Source organism: Saimiri boliviensis, chromosome 12 (assembly GCF_048565385.1).
Source record: "Saimiri boliviensis isolate mSaiBol1 chromosome 12, mSaiBol1.pri, whole genome shotgun sequence".
Lineage (NCBI taxonomy): Eukaryota > Metazoa > Chordata > Mammalia > Primates > Cebidae > Saimiri > Saimiri boliviensis.
The window spans coordinates 101,126,231-101,151,746 of record NC_133460.1 but is presented as its reverse complement, the minus strand read 5'-3'; the positions used below and the strand labels follow the sequence as shown (position 1 = coordinate 101,151,746).

The 25,516-nt window shown below is 50.9% G+C and overlaps 1 protein-coding gene across 3 annotated transcripts in view; it reads left to right on the top strand.

The window, feature by feature from the left end:
- The window catches only part of HSPA12A (heat shock protein family A (Hsp70) member 12A), a 185,515-nt gene that overhangs the window by 105,282 nt on the left and 54,717 nt on the right, over positions 1 to 25,516 (top strand). Inside the window, exon 1 of one of the 3 annotated variants that reach the window (XM_039465353.2) lies at positions 4,834 to 5,043. The exons of the other annotated variants lie outside the window; for them this stretch is intronic. Within the exon in view, the coding sequence (XP_039321287.1) occupies positions 5,004 to 5,043 (40 nt within the window). The 5' untranslated portion in view covers positions 4,834 to 5,003. Of the gene's footprint in view, positions 1 to 4,833; positions 5,044 to 25,516 lie in introns of those variants that run through there. 3 annotated transcript variants of the gene reach the window in all.

Sequence of the window (25,516 nt, the reverse complement as noted above, 5' to 3'; positions counted from 1 at the left end):
GAACAAAAACATTTTTTAAAAAATAAACAATAAAAAGGAAAAAGCTACTCACATCTTCTGTGTGTCTTTATCAGCCAAGAAAATCTTGCTTGGATCCATTCTGTACTTTATAACATACAAGGAAGTGGCGTTTTTGTGGTCCAAATGTATAAATTAAATAAGTTGTATTAACTGTGGCATATATAGACTGACTCTAAATGGAATGCTTTACATGTATTATCTCCCATATTGATCTTACCTATCATTCCTGAGACCTTTTTACAGGTGAAGAAACAGACCCAGAGAGCTATGTCCCAGGTACCCTGAGGTGGCCAGGGAGCAGCTGAGCCCACTTGAACCCTGGTCCAGCTGACCCCGTGCTATTGTCTGCTTCTTCCTGTTGTGTTTTTCTCATTACTGGTCCTGATGCATCCCCAGGGCTCACTGCCCTTAGCGGCTGGTCCATCAAAAATTATCCTCAGTTTCTTCTGAGCTGGAGGCCAGAGGACTCAGCTGCCTCTCCCACCCGCATTGTGCAGCGTGTCCAGCTCTTTCCACAGTCAGTGGTTATTGCAGGTTACAGGGTGCCCTGGCTGCCTAGTGCAGTTAGCTGGGCCTGCCTCTGGATTCTGACTTCTATTTGCATCAATGGATGTGGTGGGGTTTGTTTAGGAGCTGAAGAGCAGAGAGGGAGTCTGTTGTCAGGGAAGCATCCAGGGGGGCTTTGGGTGAATGGGATTCCAGAGAGGATGAGAAAGGCCTGAAGCTGAGGGGCCGTTTTCCTTCAGTGTTCTGCTCTCTAAGCCAGGCGCCACTCTAGGGTCTGGGGGCTCCAAATGTGGACATGGCTGGCCCTGCTTTGGGGAGCTGGCAGCTAGAGGGGGAGGTGGGTGACCTGAAGCTGGAGAGACCTGAGTTCTAGTCTCAGAGATTAGTCTCAGCACTGCAGCTTCTGAGCTCAGTGACCTTTCTATATCTCAGTTTGGTCATCTCTTTAGTGGGGTTAGCAATACTACTCACCTCGGAGTTGTGATAAGTGCTAAGATAGGAGCACATGGGGAGTTGGGCACAGATAAGAGAAGAGGAGCCTCATGTGGTCTTGGAGGGCTAGGTGGGGTCCTGGAGGAAGTGACATCCAAGCTGAGGCCTGTAGGAAGAGATAGGGTTGCTTACCTGGCAAAACTAGTAGAAAATTGGCTTCCAGTGGAGGCATCAGATCTAGGCCCTTGAAGCTGGAGTGATCAGTAGGAAGGGAACTTGGAGGTGGTGACTTGGCTCTGGACTGGGCCACTTTTTGGGATTTGGGTATCCAACCAAGACGTGTAACGTTCTCTCCACCTGCTATCACAGTCCACAGCCTGTGGAGGGTGGAGAAGAGATGGTATAGAGGGTGCTGCCCTGGAGGAGAGGTCTCTCTGGAGGGGAGCTTAAGGGAACTTGGTGCAGAGCAACCTCCCACCAGTCTGGGCATGCCCTGCGACAGCTGGGGCTGCAGACAGGCATGAACCCCAGGGGTCAGCAGAATGTCTGTATGTTGGGCTTTGTTCTTCCTGCTGGGCACAGCTGGCTGTGTTCCTGCTTCACTTGCTGAATCAGCCAGTCCAGCATCAAGCATTTATTAAGTGCCTGCCATGTGCCAGCCGCTGTTCTAGGCACAGAGATACAGAGTTGGCAGCACAGTCCACGACCTTGCTCTCCTGGGGCTTACTTCCCAAGGGGGGCAGCGAGGCAGCAGTTTTAGATGGAGTTTTCTGGGAGAAGCAAGCCACGCGATTGATTCTCTTGGGGATGTGTCCTGGGCAGTGACCCCCAGGTGGGCCTGTGTGTGTTTGGGCTTGGGGGAACCGGAGAGTGGAAGGAGCTGAGGTCACTGAGGCATCAGGCCAATTTGTGTAGACTCTGGTAGCAAGAGAATGACATGCTGTCACCCTGGCTGCCACTGGAAAAGAAGACTCCTGGGAGGAAGGTGGGAACCCTTCCTTGATGTGGCCTTGAACCCCAGCCCTGCTTCTGATAGCCAGAGGATGCCTGAACAGGTACCTCAGCCTTTGAATGCTTCCTGTTCCTCTCCTGCAAAACCACAAAGGCCACCATGAGAACTAGGTGAGACCACAGCAGTCCCTCGATGGCAGGCTGGATGGTGTGCTCAGCAGGGCGCGTTGTAATTAGCGTGATGAGCATGAAAGCTGTGAGGGCAAATCCCAGGCAGAGTATGCACTGCCTTTCATGCTCCCCTGCAAATCAAGTGTTCTGCTCTCTGCCCTCAGCACTGAGGCATACATGTCACCTCCCATTCTTCTCAGGCACCCTCATGTCACTGTGGCTGGGAGTCCCGTGAGGGCAGGTGGCGCCCAAAGCCTTTCTACAGCAGGAGGCAGATGGGCAGGGGCTTCGGGTTTCTGCTGCTTCTGACAGGCTGCCAAGGCCATGTCCTGATGCCCTGGTCTGATGGGGAGGAACGGGTGCCTGCCTTGAGGACACTGAGGAGGGGCCCCCTGGCCAGCACGGGGAAAGGAAGCTGAAGAGAAGTGATTCTCAGGTTGCTGGTGGTGGTGAGACAAGGGGACTGGTGATCCAGGCATCAAGCACATTTTCATGTCTTTGAAATACCAGCATAAGAGAAGCAAGGGTGGGTGAGAGGGACTGAAGAATCAGAGCAGCCGGAGCTGGGGCTGGAGCAGGGTGGGGGCAGACCAGATCACAAAGCCTGGACTGAGAGGGTGAGACAGGAGGGTGGGGGAGCTGTGGGCAGGTTGCGGCAGACAGGGAGGGCCCATGGGCTCCTGGTCAAGGAGGGTGGCAGTGAGGATGGAGGGGAGGAGGGAGAGGAGAGCTCCCTTGGGCAGTGTCTGAGGGAAGTCTTCTTGGGAGAGAGATTGCCAATGAGGAAGGTTGAAGATCACTATTGTCCAAGGTTTTGAATGTTACGCCAAAGGGTTAGGGCTTTTTCCTGTAGATGTGGGAAGCCCAGCATGGTTTGAGCACAAGACAGTCAGAACCATGTTTAATCGCAAGCTCTTTCTGGCATCAGTCACAGTTCAGGCAAGTGTCCATGTGACACTGGCAGTCAGTGGACAGAGTGCCAGTGGCTGTCCTTGCCCTCTCCTCTTCTAACCCATGTGGCCTCAGCCCAACCAGCTTCACTCAATGGGAAGATCTGAGCAGAACTGGGAAGGTAGCTGTGGGGTTGATGAAGGTTCAGGGCCAGCCCCTTCCCCTCTGCATCCTGAGCCTGCAAGGCTGTTGCCTGGGACAACTGCCTCAGCCCTTCCTCTGCCTGGCTTTGGGTGCCACATGCTCCTGGCTTCCAGGCCACTCACTGGACACATCTCTGGGTCTGCCTCTGAGATGGTGTTATCTCAGCAAGCAAGCAGTCTTGGTGCAGGGAAGGCACTCTGTGGGACCACACTGTTCTACCCTCTGGGAGTCCCTCCCTCACTCTGCCCTGTACCTCCACTGCCCACTGCCCTGCCCAACCAGCCATTGTTGATTGTTAAAAAAGACGCCTTAATGATTTTTGAACCGCTTACCATGTGCTAGATCCCAGGCTAAGCATGTTATATGCATAGTGTAATTTAATCTTCGGAGTTATGGAGTGGGTTCTCCTGTTATACCCATGTTACAGATGAGAATACTGAAGCTCAGGTAGGTCAGCTAACTTGACTGTGGTTTCATACACAACCAGGAACTGTACATTTGGGATTTTTAATGCAGGCAGACAGAAGACAAGTTTCGTGTTTTGAACTTGTCACTCTACCTTCACCTTCTGGTCTCTGGGCTCTCGTAACAGCTCTCTGCCCATTTCATCATCCGTAATGGGGTTATACGATGACGTTTCCCCTAGGTGCTCTTTGGGGAATGCCACCCATCTCTGGAAGTGAGGGATGCTGGTGGTTACAGCTGGGTGGGAATCCCAGCTCTGGGACTCACCTGCCGGGTGTGATATTGTAACCCTGCCAATCCTCAGTTTCCTTACCTGCAAAATGTTAGTTATAAGGAGGAAAGAAGATAGAGGTAAAGCACCAGGCAGGTGGCACAGTGCCAGGCACCTGGAAAGGACCTAGTGACGGTGCTTCTTGGATACCTGTTACTGCCCTGGTTTGCCAAGACACGGTGGTGGCACCGCGGACCCAAGGGCTGCCTGGCCAGGCCCAAACACGTGCCAGCGGCGCCTGTGTGTGGAGGAGCCAGGGACAGGGTGTATGAATCATTCACCGCTGAAGCCTTGAATTATTAATATCGTTATTCTCAGACTTCTAAGGAGGGCCCGGCTGGATCCCATATATGGAAGGCTCGACTCAGCCTCCGCGGCAAGCACCTCCCTGGGTCCAGAGTTGCCATGGAGTACTGCAGGCGGCCTGGAGGCGGAGGCCCGCCGCGGTGCCCCGGACTCGGCCCCCTCGCAGGTCCTAGGTCTGCAGCCTGGGTCCTGCCCGCGCCGGGGTCCACCCAGCCCGCTTTTGCGCCGGTCCTGGGCCGCTCCCCTGGGATCCCGGGGGACAGACAGAGCTGCTGGGAACTGGCGCGGGCGTCCTCGGGAGAGCGCGGGGCGCGCTGGGCTTGCTGAAGGGCTCCAGGCCCGGCCACTCGGTGCCTTCCAAAGAGCGGACACGCCGCGGTGCCCCGAGAGCCTGAAATCAGCCCCCGCTGCGCAGCCCCGGGCGCGCCACCACCCCCGCCGCGGCCGACAGCTCGGTCCCGAAGCTCAGAGTGGAGAGATCGGGCCTCGGCGGGCCGCTCTAGGCGGGCGGGGCGCGCAGCTCCAGGGCCGGGCGGTTCAACGCGCCCGCCTCCCGGGGCCTTCCCCCGCAGGCCCAGGCTCGGCGGGGCGGGGTGCAGGGCGGGCCGGGGCGGGGCCCGGGGAGGAGCCGTGGCTGCGGCGGTGGCCGCGTCAGAGCGGCGTTCCCGCTGCCCCACGGTTCAGACCCGGCCCGAGCGCCGCCGCGGACAGGGACAGAGACCCCCACGGGCACGGGCACGGGCGCTGCGCCGGAGGCTCCCCTCGCGGCTGGGGCTGCGCGACTATGGCGGACAAGGAGGCGGGCGGCAGCGACGGGCCCCGAGGTGAGCGCAGGTTGCGGGTCCTGCGGCCGCGGCTGGCGGGGCAGGGAGGGAGGAGGCGCGCTCCGCCCCGCGCCCCGCACCCCCTCGCGCGCCGTGGAAAAGTGGGGACGCCCGCGCTGCACCCAGTTCTGGAAGGCGGGCTGGGGTCTGCCGCGGCGATGCCGGGGGCCGGGGGACCCGAGCGCCCCGCGGGTCACATGCTCTGCGCCCCTCCGGGGTGGGGACTCCGCGGAGGGGACTGCAGCCCCCACTGGGGCGCCTAGTAGGTCCCTGCCTCGGGTAGCGCCTCCTGCGGTGCCGGGAGCGCTTGCGGGTGAGGACCGCCCCGCGTGTGCAGCCCCCGCGCGATGGGCTGCGGAGGCCGGCTCTGGCCGGGTAAAGGGCCGGCCGCCAGGAGACCGGGTAGCCCCAGCAGCTAATTTTCGTGACTCAGCGAGGTAGGAGTGGGAGCCTGGGGGAAATTGGGGATTTGGACCTGTTCCCTCGCCCCATCCCACCCCGGCTGGATGCTCGAGCCAGGAGTCGGGGCTGCAGCTGCCGCCGAAGAACTCCTCACCCTGCTCCCCGCCCATCCCCAGGGACTTACTGGGCTGGGGAAGGGTGAAGCGGCAGGGGTTCAATTGTCCCCTCCTTGCGGGGCGCAGAGGGAGGCACCCAGTGCGGAGGACGGAAATTCGCATTCTGCAAATGTGCTAGGGCCGCTTTCTTTGGGGAGCGTGATTAGGGCTCCGAAGGGTGGGGGGAGCTGGAGAGTACAGGGAAGCGGGTTGCGGGAAGAAGAGGAGCAGGCTTCGGAGCCCAGGGCTGTAAATCAAGGTTTCTCCCACAGAGGGCCCAGCTGACCAGGATTCCAGTCTTCCTGTGGGTCCGAAGTGGGGAAAGTTGGGCTCATGGAAGCCCCGTGCATTCCTGACCTGCAGGGCCTCGGCGGGAGCTGCCACTGGGGAGACGTGCCCAGGCAGCTTCTTTGGGAGCGACAGGCAAGCCGCCTGCGAGGATGAAATTAAAACGCCCCGACACAAGGGAGATCCAGCCACGAAAAGAGCGCTGGGCTCTGCGGGGGGCCCCAGAACTGGAGAAACTGAGTCTGGTGGCAGCACAGCCACCATCTGTGCTGCGTTCCCTGTCTTGCTGCCGGGCCCGCGGCTCCCACCCTCTGCTGCTCTTCAAGCCGCACCTGCCCCCACCCCAGCCCATTGTTCCTGCGGATCGGGGAGGTGCCTCCCCACGCAGCACTGCAGTGGTGGGGGAGTGCAGGGTGGGGGGTGGGGGGTGGAGGATCCTGACGGGGCTCACTCCAGGGAGAGGGAGCAGAGAGACCAGGCCGTGTCCCCGCCTGTGCTCTTCCTCAGCTGGCGAATGCAGGCGATGGACTGGCAGCTGTCTTTGTCTGAACATCACTCAGCAACTGGATTGATTCTTTTTTATTTTAACTTTTTTCTTTAAATCGTAAAAAAAAAAAAAAAAAATATTTAGGACAATAAAGCAGGGGTGTTGACTTGCTAAAGCCTGAGAATTAGTGAGCCAGTTTCTTGCCTCTCATGCTGGGATAGAGTGGGCGATGGTACCAAATGCAGGGTTGGGCATAGGATTTGTCGAATCAGAAGTGGGCAGGGATGTGTACCCACTCCCCACACCCTTGCCAACACTGTTTTGTCTTGTAAACCAAATTCAGCATCCCTCTTCTATCCTACCCCCCTTCCCCTCCCGGCCGCTCACACATGCGCACACACTCAAGGTGCTGGGAGAAATCCCATTCAGGATGGGGACATCCATGCCTGGTATGCTGGGCCACTTGCCGCTGCTCTTCTGGGTCTGTTCTAGAGTGTTTGTTTCTTCACTTCCAGTGATCTCCAGTTCAAGGTGGCCAGTGCGAATTCCAGATACATGGACTTAGGACAGAGACCGACCTGAAGATCGGGCTGTCCCTGGCAACTCGGCGTGCCTCTGGGCACCTCTCCCTTTAATTGTAAAAGGGAGGATGTGAATAGTATTGCATAGGAGGAGAGTCAGCTTCCCCCCTCCCCGCCCCCCACACCTGCATACCTATTTCTAAGATTTCCTCATTGCTGAGAAGCAAGCATGCATTAGTTTATTGTTTTAAAGCTGCACAACAAACCTGTTACCAGCATTCTCCCCTTCCGGGTGGGAAATCTGAATGCGGGTTGAGTGACCTGTCCAAGGTCACACATCTGGGAAGCGTTGATTGGAAGCCTGGCCATCTGATTCCAGGGCACCAACCTGTGCATGCAGCCCTCATGCACATGCTCAGCGGTTGCCACTCTATTAGGGACATAAAAATGGTTGTGCTTCCTGGGGAGGATTTCCAGAATGCTCTTGGTACAAAAGAATGGGTGCCACAGATATCACACTGCTGGGATTTGTGAGCAGTGGGAGTGCTGGGTTGGGGAGGGGCTTGGTGGTGGGTAGGTGGTGGGGGTGGTGGTGTCAGAAGGCTGCCCATTAATTCTTCTCCAACAAGTGCAGCTGGGGTGGGTTGGGGAGTGGGCAGAGGTGCCAATGAAATAAGAATGGCAAATGTTGGTAGTTGGGCAGTGGGGAGTGGCGGTTCATTACTATTCTGCTTACTTTGTGTATGTTTGCTAATTTTCTTAACAAGATGTTTAAATTACTTATTTTACAAAATCTGAAGGGCCACCCTCGAGGCTCTGGGTGTTGGACAGCAAAATTTGAGATGACCTTCAATCCTGCCCCCTCCCCCATGACCTGAGTGAGTTGACACATGGAGCCCTAGAAGGGCGAGATGAGTTGGAGGTGGACAAAGTGGTTCAGACAGGGATGGTTCCTGTGGTGACTGAGTCAGGGCTAGGCATGGCCAGTGGAAACTGTCATTTTCTCCAGGGTGGGGCTTGAGGAGAGGGATGACGGGCAGGCAGTTTTGCCTGGGTTGAGGGTGTCTCTCGAGGCCTGGCATTGGGCTTTGGAGATGCCATCCTAGAGGTTCATCTTAATTAAAAAACATTTTAAACATTGACATTTATTGAGGACTTAGTATATACTGAAACCTGGGAATATTGAGTTATCTCATTTAGTGCTGACCGTGTTTGTTGTTGAATGAATGACCATGAACGGTCCCCTGTTATCCCATTTCACAGAGGAAAGAGCCGACAGTCCTAGCAGCGCATAGCTGGAAGGGGGCAGAGTGAGGGTCAGGACCTAGGCTGTGGGACGTGGGACCCAAGTGGTCAAGCTGAACAGCTTCTCCTGGCACATGCCTGGCATGTCGCAGGCCCTCAGGGAATTGTGTTGAGTAGGCTTGCAGCTAATAGAGAGCGGGTGCCCCACTTCCTGTAGTCACCAAGCTGCAAATGGTGGTGGCAGGGCGCTGGCTGTAGCCTCCAAAGGAATTAAGAAAAGGTCAAGGTGATGCTCTGGGTATTGCCAATTAGGGTTCTGGCCATGGGATCCACTTCCATGTCAACACCCACCACTGCAACTGTGTCTGTGGCCTTGGTGGTCCCCACGTGCCCCCTGTGCATGTCCCTACACAGTGTCTTGTGTTTTTTAGAGTCCTTTCGTCACCTTTGACCCTCAACACATGCAGTTCCCCCTGCTTGGGACATCCTCCCTTTGTCTAGCAAACTCCTACTCATCCTGCAAAACTCGGTAAAGGTATCATGTCTCAGGAAGCCTCCCTGGGCACATCCATTGGGGTTAGATCTGCCTGTGTGTTCCCAAAGCCTTTGGTACTTGACTGTTGGTAATTCCCACTAGTGTGTGTTGAACCCCTACGATGTGCCAGCCTTATATGCCTGTATCCCATTGACTCCTCTAGCAACGCTATGAGGCTGGTATTATTATTACCCCGTTTTGCTGATAAGGCAATTGACGGCTTTGAGAAACTTGCTCACTTGCCTAACCAGTGAATGCTGGAGTTGAGGTGAGCCATGGAGCCTAAAAGCTTGTGCTGTTTCACTCAATGCCCTTTCTCCCAAGAAAGGCATGGACTATGTCTTTCATTTCTATATATATATATATTTTAGGTGTTCATTAAATGTCTTATTCTTGGTTGGATATTAGTCAGCAAGACATGAGGGAACACAGCAGAGGGCAATGGTGTCTATATCTTGCTCACTCTGCAGTGGCGCTCCTGGAAATAAGAATGCTCAGGAGTGGGCCAAGCTGGAGGGGGATCAGGCAGAGTTTGGGCAATCTCAGAAGAGAAGCAGATTCCAATAAGGCCTGGAGTGACGACTCAATCTTGTGGGGGCGAAATGCTCTCTTCTCACATAAATAGGCCTTTTTGGTAAGGGAGAAAGCATCTTTATTACTGCTGTGCATAATTAGAACAGCAGGGAGAAATCGGGCTTTTAATGAATGAGCAGTGTGTGGCAGGGAATGAGTGAACGCCTGCCACTGTGGACACCCCCGGGCCTGGGCATCCCCAAGAGAGAGCAGGGCCAGTGAGGAGGCGACCAAGGAAGTGCAGGCAGCGCTCAGAAATGAAACCCGCCCCACTGAAGCGGGTCCTGCCAGTCTCTGCTGCGTTCCTGTTACTGCAAATGACTCCCAGGCTGCGGCTTTGCAGTTGCTGTTCTGAGCTCTGCCAGGACCACCCCTCTTCTTCCAGCCTTGACCGTGACCTGGCAGCCTCAGATGTCCTGTGGAGCTGGCAGCTGCTCCATGGCACCCCTTCTGGGCAATCCTGAGCTGCAGAGTTTGTGCCTTGATTTTAGTCCCCTTATTTTTAGGGTGACCATATGTCCTGGTTTGCTGGAATAGTTTGAGTTTATGTTTTTTGTCCTGGTGAAATTAGTAATAGCGATACCTTTCACCTTCTAAGTATCTCAGTTTGGAAGGTGAATTATGTGGTGGCGCTCCTTATCTTTGTCTTCTCAAAGAGGAACGAGGGAGGCAGTAAGGTGTGCAAATTAAACCTGGGCTTTGGGCTCAGATGCATGTAACATCTGGGTTTAACACTGCTGCATCTCAGTTTCTTCTGCTGTAGATAAGGATGATTAATAATCCCTGCTCCATTGGGGTGCCATGAGAATGAAGTGAGAGAGTATTTAAAGAGCTTAGGTATGAGCCTGGTACATAGAGGGCTCTCAGTAACTTCCAATTATTTTATTATTGTTGTTAGATTGATTTGGGAAGTATAGTGGTTAAATGTGAGATCTGGGACCAGACTGCCTGGGTTCAAATCTGCCCTGTGTCATTTACCTGCTCTGTGACCCTGGCAAGTTACTTAACCTTGTAAAGACTCAGGTTTTCTCATCTGTAAAGTATGGACTATAACAGTCTCTTCTTTATATAGTCTTTGTGAGGATTAAATGAGTTTATACATGAAAAGCACTTAGAGTAGAGCTGGCCATGAAATAGACATTGAATTAATATGAGCAATTATTATTGGAAATATGGGCAATTATTATTGGCTGTTATTGTTATTATGAATAAATGTCCCGAGTTACATTCTTATAGGCAGGAGGAATTATCCAGTACATTTGTTTCCTATTGCTGTTGTAAAACTTACCACAAATTTAATGGCTGAAAACCATACAAATTTATTATCTTGTATTTCTGGAAGTCAGGAATAAGTTCAAAATGGGTCTCCCTGGGCTAAAACTAAGGTGTTGGCAGAACCGTATTCCTTCTGGAGACTTTAGGGGAGAATCCATTTCCCTGCCTTTTCAAACTTCTCAAGGTGACCTGTATTCCTTGGCTTGTGGCCCCTTCTTCAATCTTCCAAGCCCATCACTGCAACCTCTGCTTCCATGGCCACATCCCTTCTCTGTCTCTGCCTCTCCTGCTCCTATTCCCTTTATAAGGACCCTTGTATAGGACCTTTTATAAGGCCTACTGCATAATCAAGTAGGCCTTACAAAGGAAAGGCCTACTTTCCCCATCTCAAGGCCCTTAATTTGATCATGGCTGCAGACTCCCTTTTGCCATGGAAGATAACATATTTATAGATTCCAGGGGGCTATTATCGAGCCTCTCATAGTCAGAAAGATTGGAGTCTTGCCTAGGTTTGGGGGTGTTGGAGAGTCTTCCATCTCCCTCAGGAGCTGTTTGAAATTTGGAAATGGTTCATCCTCCGTGTCGTACATTAGGGCAGGTTCCTCATGCACTTGCTGCATGTTGCTCTCCATGGAATTTGGATTGTGGATCAGCCCTTGACTTCCATTCAATCTCAGTAGGGTCCTTGGAGACACCGTTACTTTCAAGGGCTGGTTTAGCCCCTTCTCAGGGACCCATGACTCATTGAGATCAGAATAAAAAGGTTTATTTGCTCCCAAGCAGGGAAAACAATCAATGCATTAAACAAGTTATTGAAATGTCTATAAAATCTCATATTATATTTGCTTTTGCTATGTAACAAACCACCCCAAAGTTTAATGGGTTAAAACAATAGTCTTTTTTTTTTTTTTTTTAATTTATTTTTAAGAGAGGATCTTCCTCTGTGACTCAGGCTAGAGAGCAGTGGCATGACCTTGGCTCATGCAACTTCTGCTTCCTGGGCTTAGACGATCCTCCCATCTCAGCTTTGTGGCTAGCTGGGACGAAAGGCACACACCACCATGCCTGGCGTGTTTTTTTTTTTTTTTTTTTTTTTTTTTAGAGACGAAGTCTCTTTATGTTGCCCAGGCTAGTCTTAAACTCCTGGGCTCAAGCAACCCTCCTGCCTCGGCCTCCCAAAGTGCTGAGATTACAGGCATGAGCCACTGTGCCTGGCAACAATGATCATTTTATGTGATTATGATTCTCTGCCAGGTCTCTGTTGGGTGGTTGTTTTCTGGTCTTCCCTGTGGCCACTTATGTGACTGCAACACTCTGATGGCTTAACTAGTCTGGGTAGTCCAAGATGACCTCACTCACAGGTCTGGGGGTTGGTGCTGGCTGTTGGCTGGGCTTCGTTCTCCACATGGTCTTTTATCCTCCAAGAGGCAGGCTCAGGCTTCTTTATGTGGTGGCCTCAGGGCAGCAAGAGGTTGAGAGGGGAAGCTGCAAGGCCTCTTGAGGCCTTCCTGGGAAGTCCCATAAAACCACGTCTGCTGTATCCTGGTGGTCACAGCAAGTCATGAAGCCAGCCCAGATAGAGGGGATGGAGAAATCGCCTCCACCTCTTAATGAGAGGTCCTGCAAAGAATGTGTGGCTATTTTCAATCTGGCAGAGTTGGCTTTGCAAAATGTGAAAACCACAAACTTTAGAAAACTATATTATGCTTTAAAACAACTCATAGGTTAGATCTCACTTCTTAAGACTTTGTGCAAGTGCCCAATGATTGTCTGACGCTTAAAATTATTTGTTTGTTGTGCTACAACATGTATTCCTGTAAGCGATAAATGAAGAATGATGTTGGTGTTTGGAAAAGTTGTATTGGCACATTCTCAATTTTTCCCAGTATGTTTGCACTTTGATAGATCAGGATGCACTTTTTTCATGATTAAAGGCTAATACATGAAAAAGCAAGAAAAAAAAAAGCTGAAAATCTATAGATGCAACTTCCTTTAGTACAAGTCAGAGCTGTTTTAGTATCTTTCCACGCCCTTAAGCTCCGTGGGCAGCTGAGAGGGCAGATGAAGGAGCTGCGAAGATATTGTCACTTAAGAAAATGATGGGTGTGGGTGACACTCTGGATGGGTTTTGCATATTTCTTTTTTTTTTTTTTTTTTTTTTGGTTTGAGACAGAGTCTAACTCTGTTGCCCAGGCTAGAGTACAGCAGCACAATCTTGGCTCACTGCAACCTCCATCTCCTGGGTTCAATCATTCTTGTGCTTCATCTTTCTGAGGAGCTGGGACTACAGATGTGTGCCAGCATGCCTGGCTAATTTTAGTATTTTTGTAGAGACAGGGTTTTACCTTGTTGGCAAGGCTGGTCTCGAACTCCTGACTTCAAGTGATCCACCTGTCTTGGCTTCCCAAAATGCTGGGATTAAGGGTGTGAGCCACTGTGCTCTGCCTGGCTTTGCATGAGAATGGCCTCCTAAGAAGCGAGTGCCCTGTTACTGTTTTTGGAAACGTTTCCGTAGCAAGCTTCCACAGGTGTGGAGTGATCTGTGCCGACCTTGTTTTTCCCATGAATCCTGCCACTTTCAGTGTATGGTTTTGTAGGATGTGAAGATTTGTAGGAAAATATGCTATATTACAGCAGAAATGCTTGTGCAGATACTCCTTGACTTACCGACTTACGGTGGGGTTATACCCTGATAAACTCATAAAAACATTGAAAATATCATAAGTTGAATCATCCTAAGTTGAGGGCTGTCTGTATTTATATTTGATGTGAGATGAGTGTTCATTTAAAAAATATTTGTTCTGATATGGGGTGAGCCTTCAATAACAGCCAATAGGAAGAGCCTGCAGTCACTTCCTATTCAGTCATTTGAACTTTTGAGACTGCTTTGCTTTCCAGATGTTTGCATACTTATTGGGTAGTTTTGTCAGTTGTGCTCAGAATTTTAATGTCAGAAAACGGAGACTCCTAAAGGGTAGTAAGTTCTGTAGGAGGGAGTTCCTGTTTTATTGATCCACTTAGCACCCAGTATCTTGGAGGCAAGTGGAGTTCACCAGTGCCCTTTGCTTCCTATAAACTGACAATTAAATGATGTCCTTTGGGGATTCCTATGTTTTGTAAATCAGACCTCACGGTCTCGTTGGTTTCTCTGTGATGAGGAACAGTGGTTCCTGTACCCAGGCTGCTGGTTCTGTTTGGGACAGGGAAGCTGTAGGTATTCGGGCTCCAGCCTGCTGACTCTGAGGCCCCCGCTGGCCTCTCTTTGCTTGTCTCCCAGGTTTCCTTGAGCTGAAGGCTAAACTCCGGCCACTTCCTTCATTTTCTTTCCTTTTGTCATTGTCTCTGAGTGGCCATCCCTGCTTGCTGGGATAAGGAACTGTTTACAGCACAGCTGTCAGGCAAGGAGTCTGTTCCCAAAGCAGAGATGAAAGTGGTCAGAAAACAACTGCTGTAGTCAGTCCACACTGCTGCTGGCCCCATTTGAAGGGACCATGGTCATCAGTTTGGGTGGTGGACTCCCTGGGCCAGCAGTTAGAAAACAGGGCTCATGGATACATCCACAGCTAAATGCGACCAGGTTGTCCAATGTCTGGGCTGGGCCCACCCTCTCATTTTACAGATGGGGAAACTGAGGTTAGGGAGGGAAAGAGACTGCCCCAGGACGCTTGGCAAAGCCGGGGTCAGAATCCAGGTCTGCCCACTCCCTCTGCGTGCTTTCCAGCTGAGCTTGGCAATGGCTGCAGAATCCTCCAGCAGTCCCGCCAGCCACTCCCAATCAAGTCAGACAACACAAGGATCCAAACCTCTTTGCCATTAACAAATTCATGGCTTGCCCCTCCTGGAAGGAGTTATATTCTAAAAAAGTATTTGAAGAATGCTTAACTCAAGGGAGTGAAGTGCCAAGTCCCATTGCTGTGAATAAAACTCTGCAACCGTGGAGCTGCAGGCTCCCTTTCTCCTCTGGTTTCTAGTGTATTCCCTCTCTTGACAGCGGTGGGTGGTTGCCCATCTTTCTGTGCCTTGGCTCTTGGCACAGTGTCTGTTTTGAAAGGGTTTTAATGAAGGATTTTGGTTGCAGGTAATGTCAGATATTCTTCCTCTGGCTAGAGGAAGCCAAAAAGGTCACTTTACAGTGAGGATCCAGGGATGCCTCCCTGAACTTAGACCTGCTGCCAGGACTAGGAGGGGAAAGTGTTGGGATTTTTTTGAGATGGAGTCTCGCTCTGTCACCCAGGATGGAGTGTGGTGGCACGATTGTGGCTCACTGCAGCCTCCGCCTCCCGGGCTCAAGCGATTCTCCTGTCTCAGCCTCCAGAGTAGCTTGGATTAACAGGCGTGCACCACCATGCCCAGCTAATTTTGTATTTTTAGTAGAAATGGGGATTCACCATGTTGGCCAGGCTGGTTTTGAACTCCTGACCTCAACGGATCTGCCCACCTCAGCCTCCCAAGGCTGCCACCCTCGGCCCCGTCTCTTACTTTTTTTTTTTTTTTTTTTTTAAGACGGAGTTTCGCTCGTTACCCAGGCTGGAGTGCAATGGCACTACCTTGGCTCACTGCAACCTCTGCCTCCTGGGTTCAGGCAATTCTCCTGCCTCAGCCTCCTGACTAGCTGGGATTACAGGCACGCGCCACCATGCCCAGCTAACTTTTTGTATTTTTAGTAGAGACAGGGTTTCACCATGTTGACCGGGATGGTCTCGATCTCTTGACCTCGTGATCCACCCACCTCGGCCTCCCAAAGTGCTAGGATTACAGGCTTGAGCCACCGCACCTGGCCCCGTCTCTTACTTCTACTTTGCTCTGCATGTCACCCACCCTTCTTCTATGCAGGGCCACTTTAGGTGTTTCCTATCTTCAGGGCAAATGTGGCCCACCACAGTGACCTCCAAGTTGAAGTGACAAGTTCTGGTACACAGGAGGTCTGATGTCTGTCTCTTTTTCTTTTTTTTCCAAGTCCAGATTCCCAGAGGAGGCCTCAAGTTTCAGATAGGATCAGGACCTGACCTAGACACTGTCGACCCTGGCCAGAAGAAGGGTTACCTTGCTGAGAGGGGAAGTTAGGGGGGCACGGCATCTGGTGGTCAGAGAGTAATTGTCTCCCACAATTTGTTAACAGTACCGGTATCTGGAGTAAGCCCTGTGCAGTAAAGAGTTTCTAGAATGAACATTATCAGGAAACAACTCCCATAGTCACTCCATACAGCTGCTCCCTCCATTTGAAGGGACCATGGTCATCAGTTCAGGTGGTGGTTTCTCTGGGCCAGCAATTAGAAAACAGGGCTCACGGATACATCCACAGCTAAATGCGACCAGGTTGTCCAATGTCTGGGCTGGGCCCACCCTATCATTCTACAGATGGGGAAACAGAGGTCAGGGAGGGAAAGAGAGTGTTCCAGGACGCTTGGCAAAGCCAGGATCAGAATCCAGGTCTGCTGACTCACTCTGCATGCTGTACATGCATGGAGAAAAAAGAGATTACCTGTTAGAAAATTCGCTCTTTTGTTCTTTCTTGGAGAAAATTACTGTCTCCCATAGAAGTGTTTCATGCTGCATGGGGTAACTGACCAGTGGGTCCCTCCCATGAGAATAATGCACAGACCCTTGGTGTGTTCTTCTGGGGTGTGGTGGGCTGTAGTCAGTCCATGTGGCCGCTGGCCTGTATGAAGGGACCATGGTCATCAGGTCTTGTGGTGGTTTCCCTGGGGTAGCAGTTAAGAGAACCGCAGGAGGGTTGCATCATTCTTCGGAGTCATTTGCTTTACTTTTCCCTCCTAGATCTGGCAGCTGGTTTAAGTTCCGGGAGCCATCCCTGGATCCTCACCATAAAGTGACCTTTTTGGCTTGGTTTCCTCTATCCAGAGGTTTACTTACCTGCAACCAAAATCCCTTTTAAAACAGACATTCTGCCAAGAGCCAAGGCACAGAAAGATGGGCAACCACCATTGTCAGGGGCCAGTTCTGCCTAAGCACAAAGACCTACTCTAGGGTCCTCCAGGGGAGGCCAAGTGGCCAGCTGTGGAGGATGCATCATTGGCTGAGTCCACGAGGGCCCACGCAGCAGGACCCTGGAGCAGACCGTGGGAATGGGGCTGCTTGGAAAATCTGGCCCACACCTGGGGCACACTGATTCCTCCCTGCCACAGCTCCTTGGCTTCTCTCCCAGGAAATGTTAGGAGGGTGGGAACCATGTATGATCCGGAGTGGGGAAGCCGGAGGGCCCGGTTCCTTCAAGCCAGGTTGCTGGGCTGTACAGAGGCCCCTGAAAGGCTTTTACCCCACAGCCTCAGTCTGTCTGTGTCAGACCAGCTATAGCAACATGCTTTTGAAGATATTTTTGACTGTCCATCCTTTGGCATCAGCCTCTGGTAGTCTTGGCCAGCAAAGCTGCTAGAGCAGGTTGTAGGTGGGCATGGCTGGGGAAGGAAGTCACCCGGGGCCAGGCAGACCCTGAGAAGAGGGGCTAGCAGATGGAATGGGGTGTGAGGGACCCCAGGCCTCCTTTGTAGGCGGTAAGACAGAGTGAGTTTTGGAGTAAGACAATACTTGGTTCAAATCCTGTTGCTACCTCTTACTACTGAGTGGCCTCAGACAAGTCATTGAGCCTCTCTGGGCCTCAATCAAGTATAAAAAGCACTCAACACCCATGCCTGGGAGCTAGTGTTGGATGGGCACTTGGCAGAGTGAAACGGGCTTAGCTCATTTAGAACATCCTGGTTTGAGTCCTGGCTCCCACACCTGGCCTTGACCTCCCCAGAGGTATTCAACCTCTCTGGATCCCTCTGACCTCACCTTAAAAGTACAGGTCACAGCACTTCACAGGTTGTTTCTGAGAATTAGATGAGGTCACTTATGTAAATAATTTGTCCTCCACACGAAACATGCATGGTCAACGTTAGGCATCATCTTTATTATTATTGTTATTATTTTGAGATGGAGTCCTGCTCTGTCATCCAGACTGGAATGCAGTGGCACCATCTCAATTTACTGCAACCTCCTTCTCCAGGGTTCAAGCGGTTCTCCTGCCTCACCCTCCCAAGTAGCTGGGATTATATGTGCCCACTACCATGCCCGGATAATTTTTGCATTTTTAGTAGAGATGGGGTTTCACCATGTTGGCCACACTTGTCTCTAACTCCTGGCCTTAAGCGATTTATCTGCCTCGGCCTCCCAAAGGGCTGGGATGACAGGTGTTAAGCCACCACGCCTGGCCATCTTTATTCTTTAAAACACCCACTGGGCACATACAAGGTACTCAGAAAGGTCGATATTAGGGAGTGGAGCTGGCTAAGTAGGTGGGGTTCCTTGCTGAGAGATTTTTGTAAAGTTTACTCTATGAGGTCTAAGTTTACTTAAGGCTCACACTTTTTGGGTGTACAGTTTCATGAGTTTTGTCAAATGTTCAGTTGACCCTTGAACAACATGGGCGTGACTTGCACAGGCTGACTTATCCGTGATTTTTTTTCAGTAAATATATTGGAACATTTTTTTGGAGATTTGTGACAATTTACTGCATAACCTGTTGAAAAATTAAGAATTTAGGTATTTCATGAATGCATAAAATAGTGTGTTAATTGACTGTTTATGTTATCTTTAAGGCTTCTGGTCAACAGCAGGCTATTTGTAGTTAAGTTTTGAGGGAGTCACAAATTATATGTGGATTTTTTACTGTGCAGGGGCTTGGTGCCCCTAACCCTCATGCTGTTCGAAGGTCAACTATAGTCATGTAACCACCATGTCAGTGCAGAATACTTCCAATTTGGGAGGATTTTGTCATTCAGGAGGATCTTCTGATTTGCAGAGGGCCTCACCTTTGATGGTGGGGGATCTCAAGGCTTGGACCATGCCTCACAGGGAGGGACTCTCAGGGTCCACCCAGTGGCAGCATCCCAGCCTGTCCCCTGGGGCTTTTACCAGCCAGCGGGTGGGGGTAGGCTTCTGTGACCTTCCTGGCCTGCTCCTCATTGGCTCTGAAGAAGGGAGAGATGGAGCCTGCAGGCTGCCCTCTGTCAGTCCCTGGGCCAGGCAATGCTGCCCAGCAGAGGCTAAGAACCCACTTGAACTGAGAGCTGAGACACAGCCCATGTTTGTGTGAGGTACTCAGAGAGCCAGGACGAGTGAGGTGTGGCCTAAAATGAGGGTCTCATGTCTCTGCTTGCCATAAGGCCACCTACAGAGGTGTGTGAGGGCCGTTGCCCTGGGAGGCTCATTGCCTGGCACATAAGAAGCATTAAGATGGATCCCTGGAGGGGGTGGTTTGAGCACTCTGGAAGGCTCCCCACACCTGCCCCTGGCCACAGAGCCTGCAGTTCCACCATCAGGGAGTCTTTTACTCATGCAGATATGATTTGGTCCCACATTCCTTTGGGTTAAACATTATTTCTTCAGTGTTCTCTTTCAAAAGGAAGCTCCTGCTCTGCATATAAATCCCTTAGATAAGCAATGGCATGTAGACTTGAATTGTGTCTACATCGCTGACCGATAGGAAAGAAGCTGGCTGGAGAGCTGTGTTAAGAAGGATTCTGAGGTCACCTCTGGCTCAGTTGGAAAGAATGCAATAATCAGTTAGTGCTGTGTGTCCCAAATGCCCCACTTTGTGCTAGTTCGTGATGGCTTCTGATGCTCGAAGCCTGCATTTGTCACTGAGGAGTTAGCCAGGTGACTATGTACTAGGTTTACATGAAGCTAAATTTATTCCATCTGAAAAAGAATTTCTGATATTATGCCCTTGTGGTAGCTTATTGAATTAATAACGTACAATAAATCATGTCTCTGTGTACAGATGCTTCTCAACTTACGATGAAGTTACATCCTGATAAACCCATTGTAAGTTAAGAATATCGTTAAGTAGAAAATGCATTTAATCCACCTGACCTACAGACCATCATAGCCTAGCCTACCTTAAATATGCTCAGAACACTTACAAGGCTGGACATGGTGGCTCACGCCTGTAATCCCAGCACTTTGGTAGGTGAGGTGGGCAGATCACGAGGTCAGGAGTTCAAGACCAGCCTGGCCAACATGGTGAAACCTCGTCTGTACTAAAAATATAAAAGTTAGCTGGGCATGGTGGTGCATGCCTGTAATCCTAGCTACTCGGGAGGCTGAGGCAGGAGAATTGCTTGAACCCAAGAGGTGGAAGTTGCAGTGAGTTGAGATCACGCCACTGCACTCCAGCCTAGGGGACAGAGTGAGACTCTGTCTCAAAAAAAAAAAAAAAAAAAATTAGCCGGACATGGTGGTGCACGCCTGTAATCCTAGCTACTTAGAGGCTAAGGCGGGAGAATCACTTGAAGCCAGGAGGCAGAGGTTGCAGTGAGTTGAAATCGCGCCATTGCACTCCAGCCTGGGTGACATAGTGAGACTCTGTCCCAAACAAACAAACAAACAAACAAAAAGACCCACTTACATTAGCCTACACTTGGACAAACTAACACAAAGCCTATTTTATAACGAAGTATCTCATATCATTTATTGACTATTGTGCTGAAAGTGAAAAACAGAACGGTTGTTTGGCTACTCAAAGTATGGTTTCTACTGAATGCGTATCGCCTTTGCACCACCATGAAGTTAAATAATCATAAGTCAAATCATCATCAGTTGGGGACACCTGTACTCACACCATTGTGTCATCTCCTACCTGGAATCAGGGCATAGCTTTGTGATTGTTTTGGCCGATACAACCTTGGCAAACAGGAAGCCGGCAGAGGCTCACAAATGCCTGTCAGTGCGTCGGAGCTTGCCCACTTGTCCTTTGCTGTTTAGGAAGTGGAGGTTGTCCTGCTGGCGAGGCCGCCCAGAGGGGAACTGAGGCCCCTGGCTGACAGCCTAGGTGAACATGGATGTGCGTGAGTCTGTCTTGGCCATCTAGTCCCCGCTGAGCCTTCAGGTGACTTTAGCTGCATGAGTTGACCCCAGGTGAGAAAAGCCCAAATTGCAGAATTCTGTGCAAATTGTTGTTATTTTAACCCACTAAATTTTGTAGTTAAAAATATTTTGGATTACAATAGGCAACTGATATAGTCCCATTTTTCTTTCTTTTATGAATTGAGTATAGTGGCAGATGATAGGTTTAATAAAAGTGTTACTGTCTGTTCTTGGCAAAATCAAAATGTGATAACACTTTGTTAGATCTACGATTTTTTGACAGAGGGCAGATTTTACTTCTTAGTAAACGTAGGTGTGTTGGGACCACTGAATTACTGGAGATCCCAGGGAGGTGTTGCTGTGCAGCCTGGGGTCTTCATCTGCCATTGGCACGTTAGTTAGTGTGACTTAGATTAAAAAAGTGAGAAATAGTTAAGGCTGGAGGGTGGAGGTGTGGGAGCTCTCGGTGTTCTGTGAGCTGGCTTCATTTTCCAGATGAAGAAACAGAAACCTAGAAAGTGACAGTGAGCGTGAGAGCACCTAGTGGCACTAGGGCTATGCTGTTCCTTGGAGCAAGCCAAGACTGGCTGTCTGGATGAGATATTGAGGATGCGCAGGGGCTAAGGATAGGAATGTTGAGTGGCAGCCCGCAGGTTGGGCCTGGTGGTTTGAGGGGCAGCCCCAGAAGGAACTGTGGGAAATAAGGGATGTCATCTGCCCAAGGACACCAACCCTTTGGAGAGCATTCACAAGGGAGATGTCTCAAAGTGGTATCAAAGACCCATCAAGGACCTGTTACTGCTGGGGCTGGTGGGGTCCTGCTGGGCATGTCTCCGGGGAGGCTGCTGGGAATGTGCCTGTATGTGTGTTATATGTGCACACATAACTCTGAATGTTGATGCATGCGTGGGGAGAGAAGCAGAGTGAGCAGCTGAGATGGAGGAGGGAGAGAGAGACACAGGAAGGAATGGGCTGAGAGATGTTAGAAGCTTCTGGGAGGTCTTCCTTTGGGGTTCTTGCAGTTTATTCAGACTTGAACCCATGAAGTCAAGGTTGATCAAGGCATTGATTCTGCCTCAACACCGCATTCCTTGGGCCTTTGATAAAAATTTGATAGTGAGATACCAAAGTGCCACATGCCAGGGGACAGAGCCTGAAGCTCTTGGGAAGGAAGACCAGCCAGCAGGATGGGACTGGGTAGGGAACCAAGGGAATGTCAGAATTCACTTCGTCCTACTTAGCCTATGCTGTGTGTGTGTCTGTCTAAACCTTGTATGTTGAATGAATACTCAGATTGAAAACTTGACTTCCTCATTGAGTTGCATTCTGAAAATGGAGTCCTATTCCGGTAGAGTCAGGCCTTAAGATAGCACACAAGTATGCTGAAGAATGCAGCTGGGGTCTTTTTAAGATTTCCTCCCAAAAATATTAGCATGTGGGCAGGGGGTTGGGGAGGGAGGAGCCACTTTCTAATGAAATATTAGCGACGAGGCAGAAATACACTGCAAAACGTAAACACAGAAGCCAAAAATACAGTCACCCTGGCGGTGGGATAACCCTCTCATCCTGTGACTCACTGGGAGTAGTCAGGGTTTTGTGTCCCAAGATAGTGTCCCCCTCCCACACTCCCCACTCCTTCTCCTTCTCCCAGCAAAGCTCTTCAGTCCTCAAATCTCTCCCCAGTCCCATACTCATCACTGGTGTGTTCCTTGGAGATAATTTGTGAACCCCTTTCTATCTGTGAATATGCATATAATTCCTGGTGTCCCTCCCCTGCCCGCCTCCCCCTTTTCTCAGGGTCCCAAGACTGTTGGGGGCCATGCTGTCCTCCCTGGCACACTGCCATGCCAGCCTCAGGCTTGTTTTCAAGTCTGGTGACTGAACAACACCGGGACACTGACCTGATGTTAACGATGGAAGTTGAGGCACACATGGCCAGTGGGAAAGGTGGGAGCCCAGAGGCGGAGCTGGTTCATGGGGGCTCAGCATGAGGCCTGATGAAGCCTGGGGCTCTAGCAGAGTGTTTCCCACACTACAGGGTGGCAGGATTTCTGTCTTAACACAGGCTGGCTTGCTTCAGGCAGGGGACAATTGGAGAATTAAGTGTTGAAGCCAGAAGCAATTCCCATCAAGTGGAGCTCCTGGGCCCTGGAGGAGGCTGACAGGATGAGGCAGTTGGAGAGCCCCCTTCCAGGCAGGATCCCTGTGCTGTATTCTCTCTGTAGGGCAAAGTCATATCGTGGGAACAGCTCAAGTCCTGGGTTCGAGTCTCAGCTCTGCTGTTCCCCGCTGTGAGGCTTTGGGCAGGTCTCAAAACCTCCAGAGCTTCTGGTTCCTCCCCTGGGGGATGGAGCTGAGGAATAGAGCCTGCACCTTGGTGTTTCTGGGAGATTTGCCAGGCAGAGAGTTGGCCTTCAGGGTCTGGGGACCAGGTGGTCACTGGGAGCTGATAGAGGCTGAGGGTCCTGATGCAGGAGACTGAGGAGCAGGCAGAGACCTGGGGCAGCACCAGAGCTATGGCTGGGAGCAGCTGGAGTCTTGGGCTTAGGCTGCAGGGCACCCAGTGAGGCGACAGAAAGGGACGGGAGAAGGCCAGCATCACTCACTTGTCTCCCCTGCCCCACACTGTCCTGGGCAGGCTTTGGGTTAAACGGGAGACGACTTTATTTCTCATGACAGAAGACTTATGTGTTCATTACAGGAAATATAATCCAAAGCAAGAAAGGAGGAAACAGCCAGGACCCCACACCCAGAGGCAGCCCCTGTTAACACCTTGGTGGGAGCCTTCCAGATTGGCCAGGCATGTTGAGACAAAGCTCATAGAGGGGCTGTCATGAAATTCAGCACCATAGGGAAGGGGGTCTTCTCTTATAGATGAGGAGATGGAGGCTCAAAAGGTCATGAGTCTTGGTTAAGACCCCATGGCCTTTAAGTGCCCTGACTTGGTCATTACGCATTCTAACACATAGCAATGTTTCACAGGTACCCATAAATTGGTACAAATATAATGTATCAGAAACATTTTAAAAACAAACAATTTTTTTAAAAAAAAGTATTAAAAAAAGATCCCATGGAGGTAGAGTGGTGGTGGCCTTCTTGTCTCTGAACCCAAAGTGCACGTTCTCTCTTCATCTCTGCTCTGGAAGTATCTGTGACATTCCCTGGTGGCCTTGTCTCCAGCCACAAGAAAGCCACTTTCAAGACCCAGTGGTTTCCTGACATCAAACAGCCAGGAAGCAAGATGGGCTGGGCCCTCCCCAGGTGCAGGGCTCTGTACAAGGTACAGACAGGCTATTGAAAAGTAGCCCAAGCTCTGTCTTCCTGAAGCGCGGGCCGGCACCGCCCGATGTGCCTCTGTCGTGGCCATGCAGCCGCAGATGGTTCTGCCGAGTGCTGTCTGTGTCTGCGCACAGGTCACCGCCTGACCTCAGCTACTGGGGGATAGTCAGGGGCCCTCAGGTGGGCATCAGACAAGATAGTAGATGGGCCTGGAAGCCACAGCCCTTCTCTTTGGAGGTGGCTTGGTACGGGGAGCAGCTAGGATCGAAGGAGCGAGTGGAGAGGCTGGCTGCAGGAGCAGGGCTGCTGGTCCCACCGGGAATTTTTGCTCCCAGCAGGCCAAAGGCTGAATTTCAGCTGCCACAGTGTCTCCCCCTGGAGCTGCCACCAGCTCCCTCCTCACAGGGGCAGCTTTGCTTTCTTCTAACGGGTTCCTCATAGGTACCTTCACTAGTCCTAAATTGGTTGTTGCCTTAATCTTGGACTTCTCAGCCTGCAGAACTGTCAGAAATAAATGTCTGTTGTTTATGAGCCACCTAGTTTATGTATTTTCTTACAGCAGCTTGAACAGATGGAGACAATGTCCATGTCTTAGCCTCTGGGAACATATTCACAATATGTTACCTTACAGGGCAAAAGAGACTTCGCAGATGTGATTAGGTAAGAACCTTGAGGTGGGAAGATGATCCGGGATTAGCCGGGTGGGCCCCGTGTAAGCACAAGGATCCTCATGAGCCAAAGAGAGAGGCAGGAGAGTCAGCATGAGAGAGTGCTTGGAAGATGCTCTGCTGTGGGCTTTGAAGATGGAGGAAGGGGCCACAAGCCAAAGAATGCAGGTGACCTCTAGCAGCTGGAAAAGGCAATGAATGGCTTCTCTCCTGGAGGTTCCAAAAGGAACACAACCCTGATGACACCTTAATTTTATCCCAGCAAGACCTATTTCAGACTTCTGACCTCCAGAACTTTAAGAATAAATGTTTCTGGTTTTAAGTCACTAAATGGGTAATAATTTGTTAGAGCAGCAATAGGAAACTGACACACTGTGCGACCACCACACCAAGAGATGGTACGTTTTCATTATTCCAGAAGGTTCCCTCGTGCCCTTTCCTGTTCCACATCTACTCTGAGAGGTGGCCATTGTTCTCACATACTCCCCGTTAGATCAGTTGTGCCTGTTCTTTACCTTCACATAACTGGAATTGTAGAGTATGCATTCTTTCCGGTCCAGGGTCTTTTATTCAGCATGGTGCTTTTGAGTTTCATCCTTGCTCTTGGATGTTTCTGTAGTGTTATTGCTGAGACATATGTTGTCTCATGGGCATACCATACTGCGTTTATCCCTTCTGTTGATGGATGTTTGGATTGTTTCTAGTTTTTAGCCATTATGAAAAAAGAGACTGCTCTGAATATTCTCGAATAAATCTTTCTGGGGATGCACACACTCATTTCTCTTGGGTAAAATCATGGGAGTGGATCTGCTGGGTGGTGGGAAGGGCCTTTGTTCATCTTGAGCAGAAGCACTGGGGATTTTAAAGCACGAGCTGTGGTCAGCCTGGCTGGCCTCAGGGACTGGATGCTGACAGCCACCCTCTGGCCTACAGTGATTTCTGGGGTCACATGTGTGATGGTAGGCGAGGCCTTCTCTGGTCCAGGGAAGAGGGGTTAGTGGTCCTCAGACTGGAGATTCAGCTGGAAAACCTCAGCACATGTGTGCAGTGGGTCTTAGGAATGAATGTCAGGGAGGCCATGCTTCCTGAGCACCTAATCTCACCCAGCTCGGTGCTGGAGTTTCCTTATGGGTTGTCCCTCATGGTCTCCACAGCAACCCAGTGAGAGAGACAGTTAT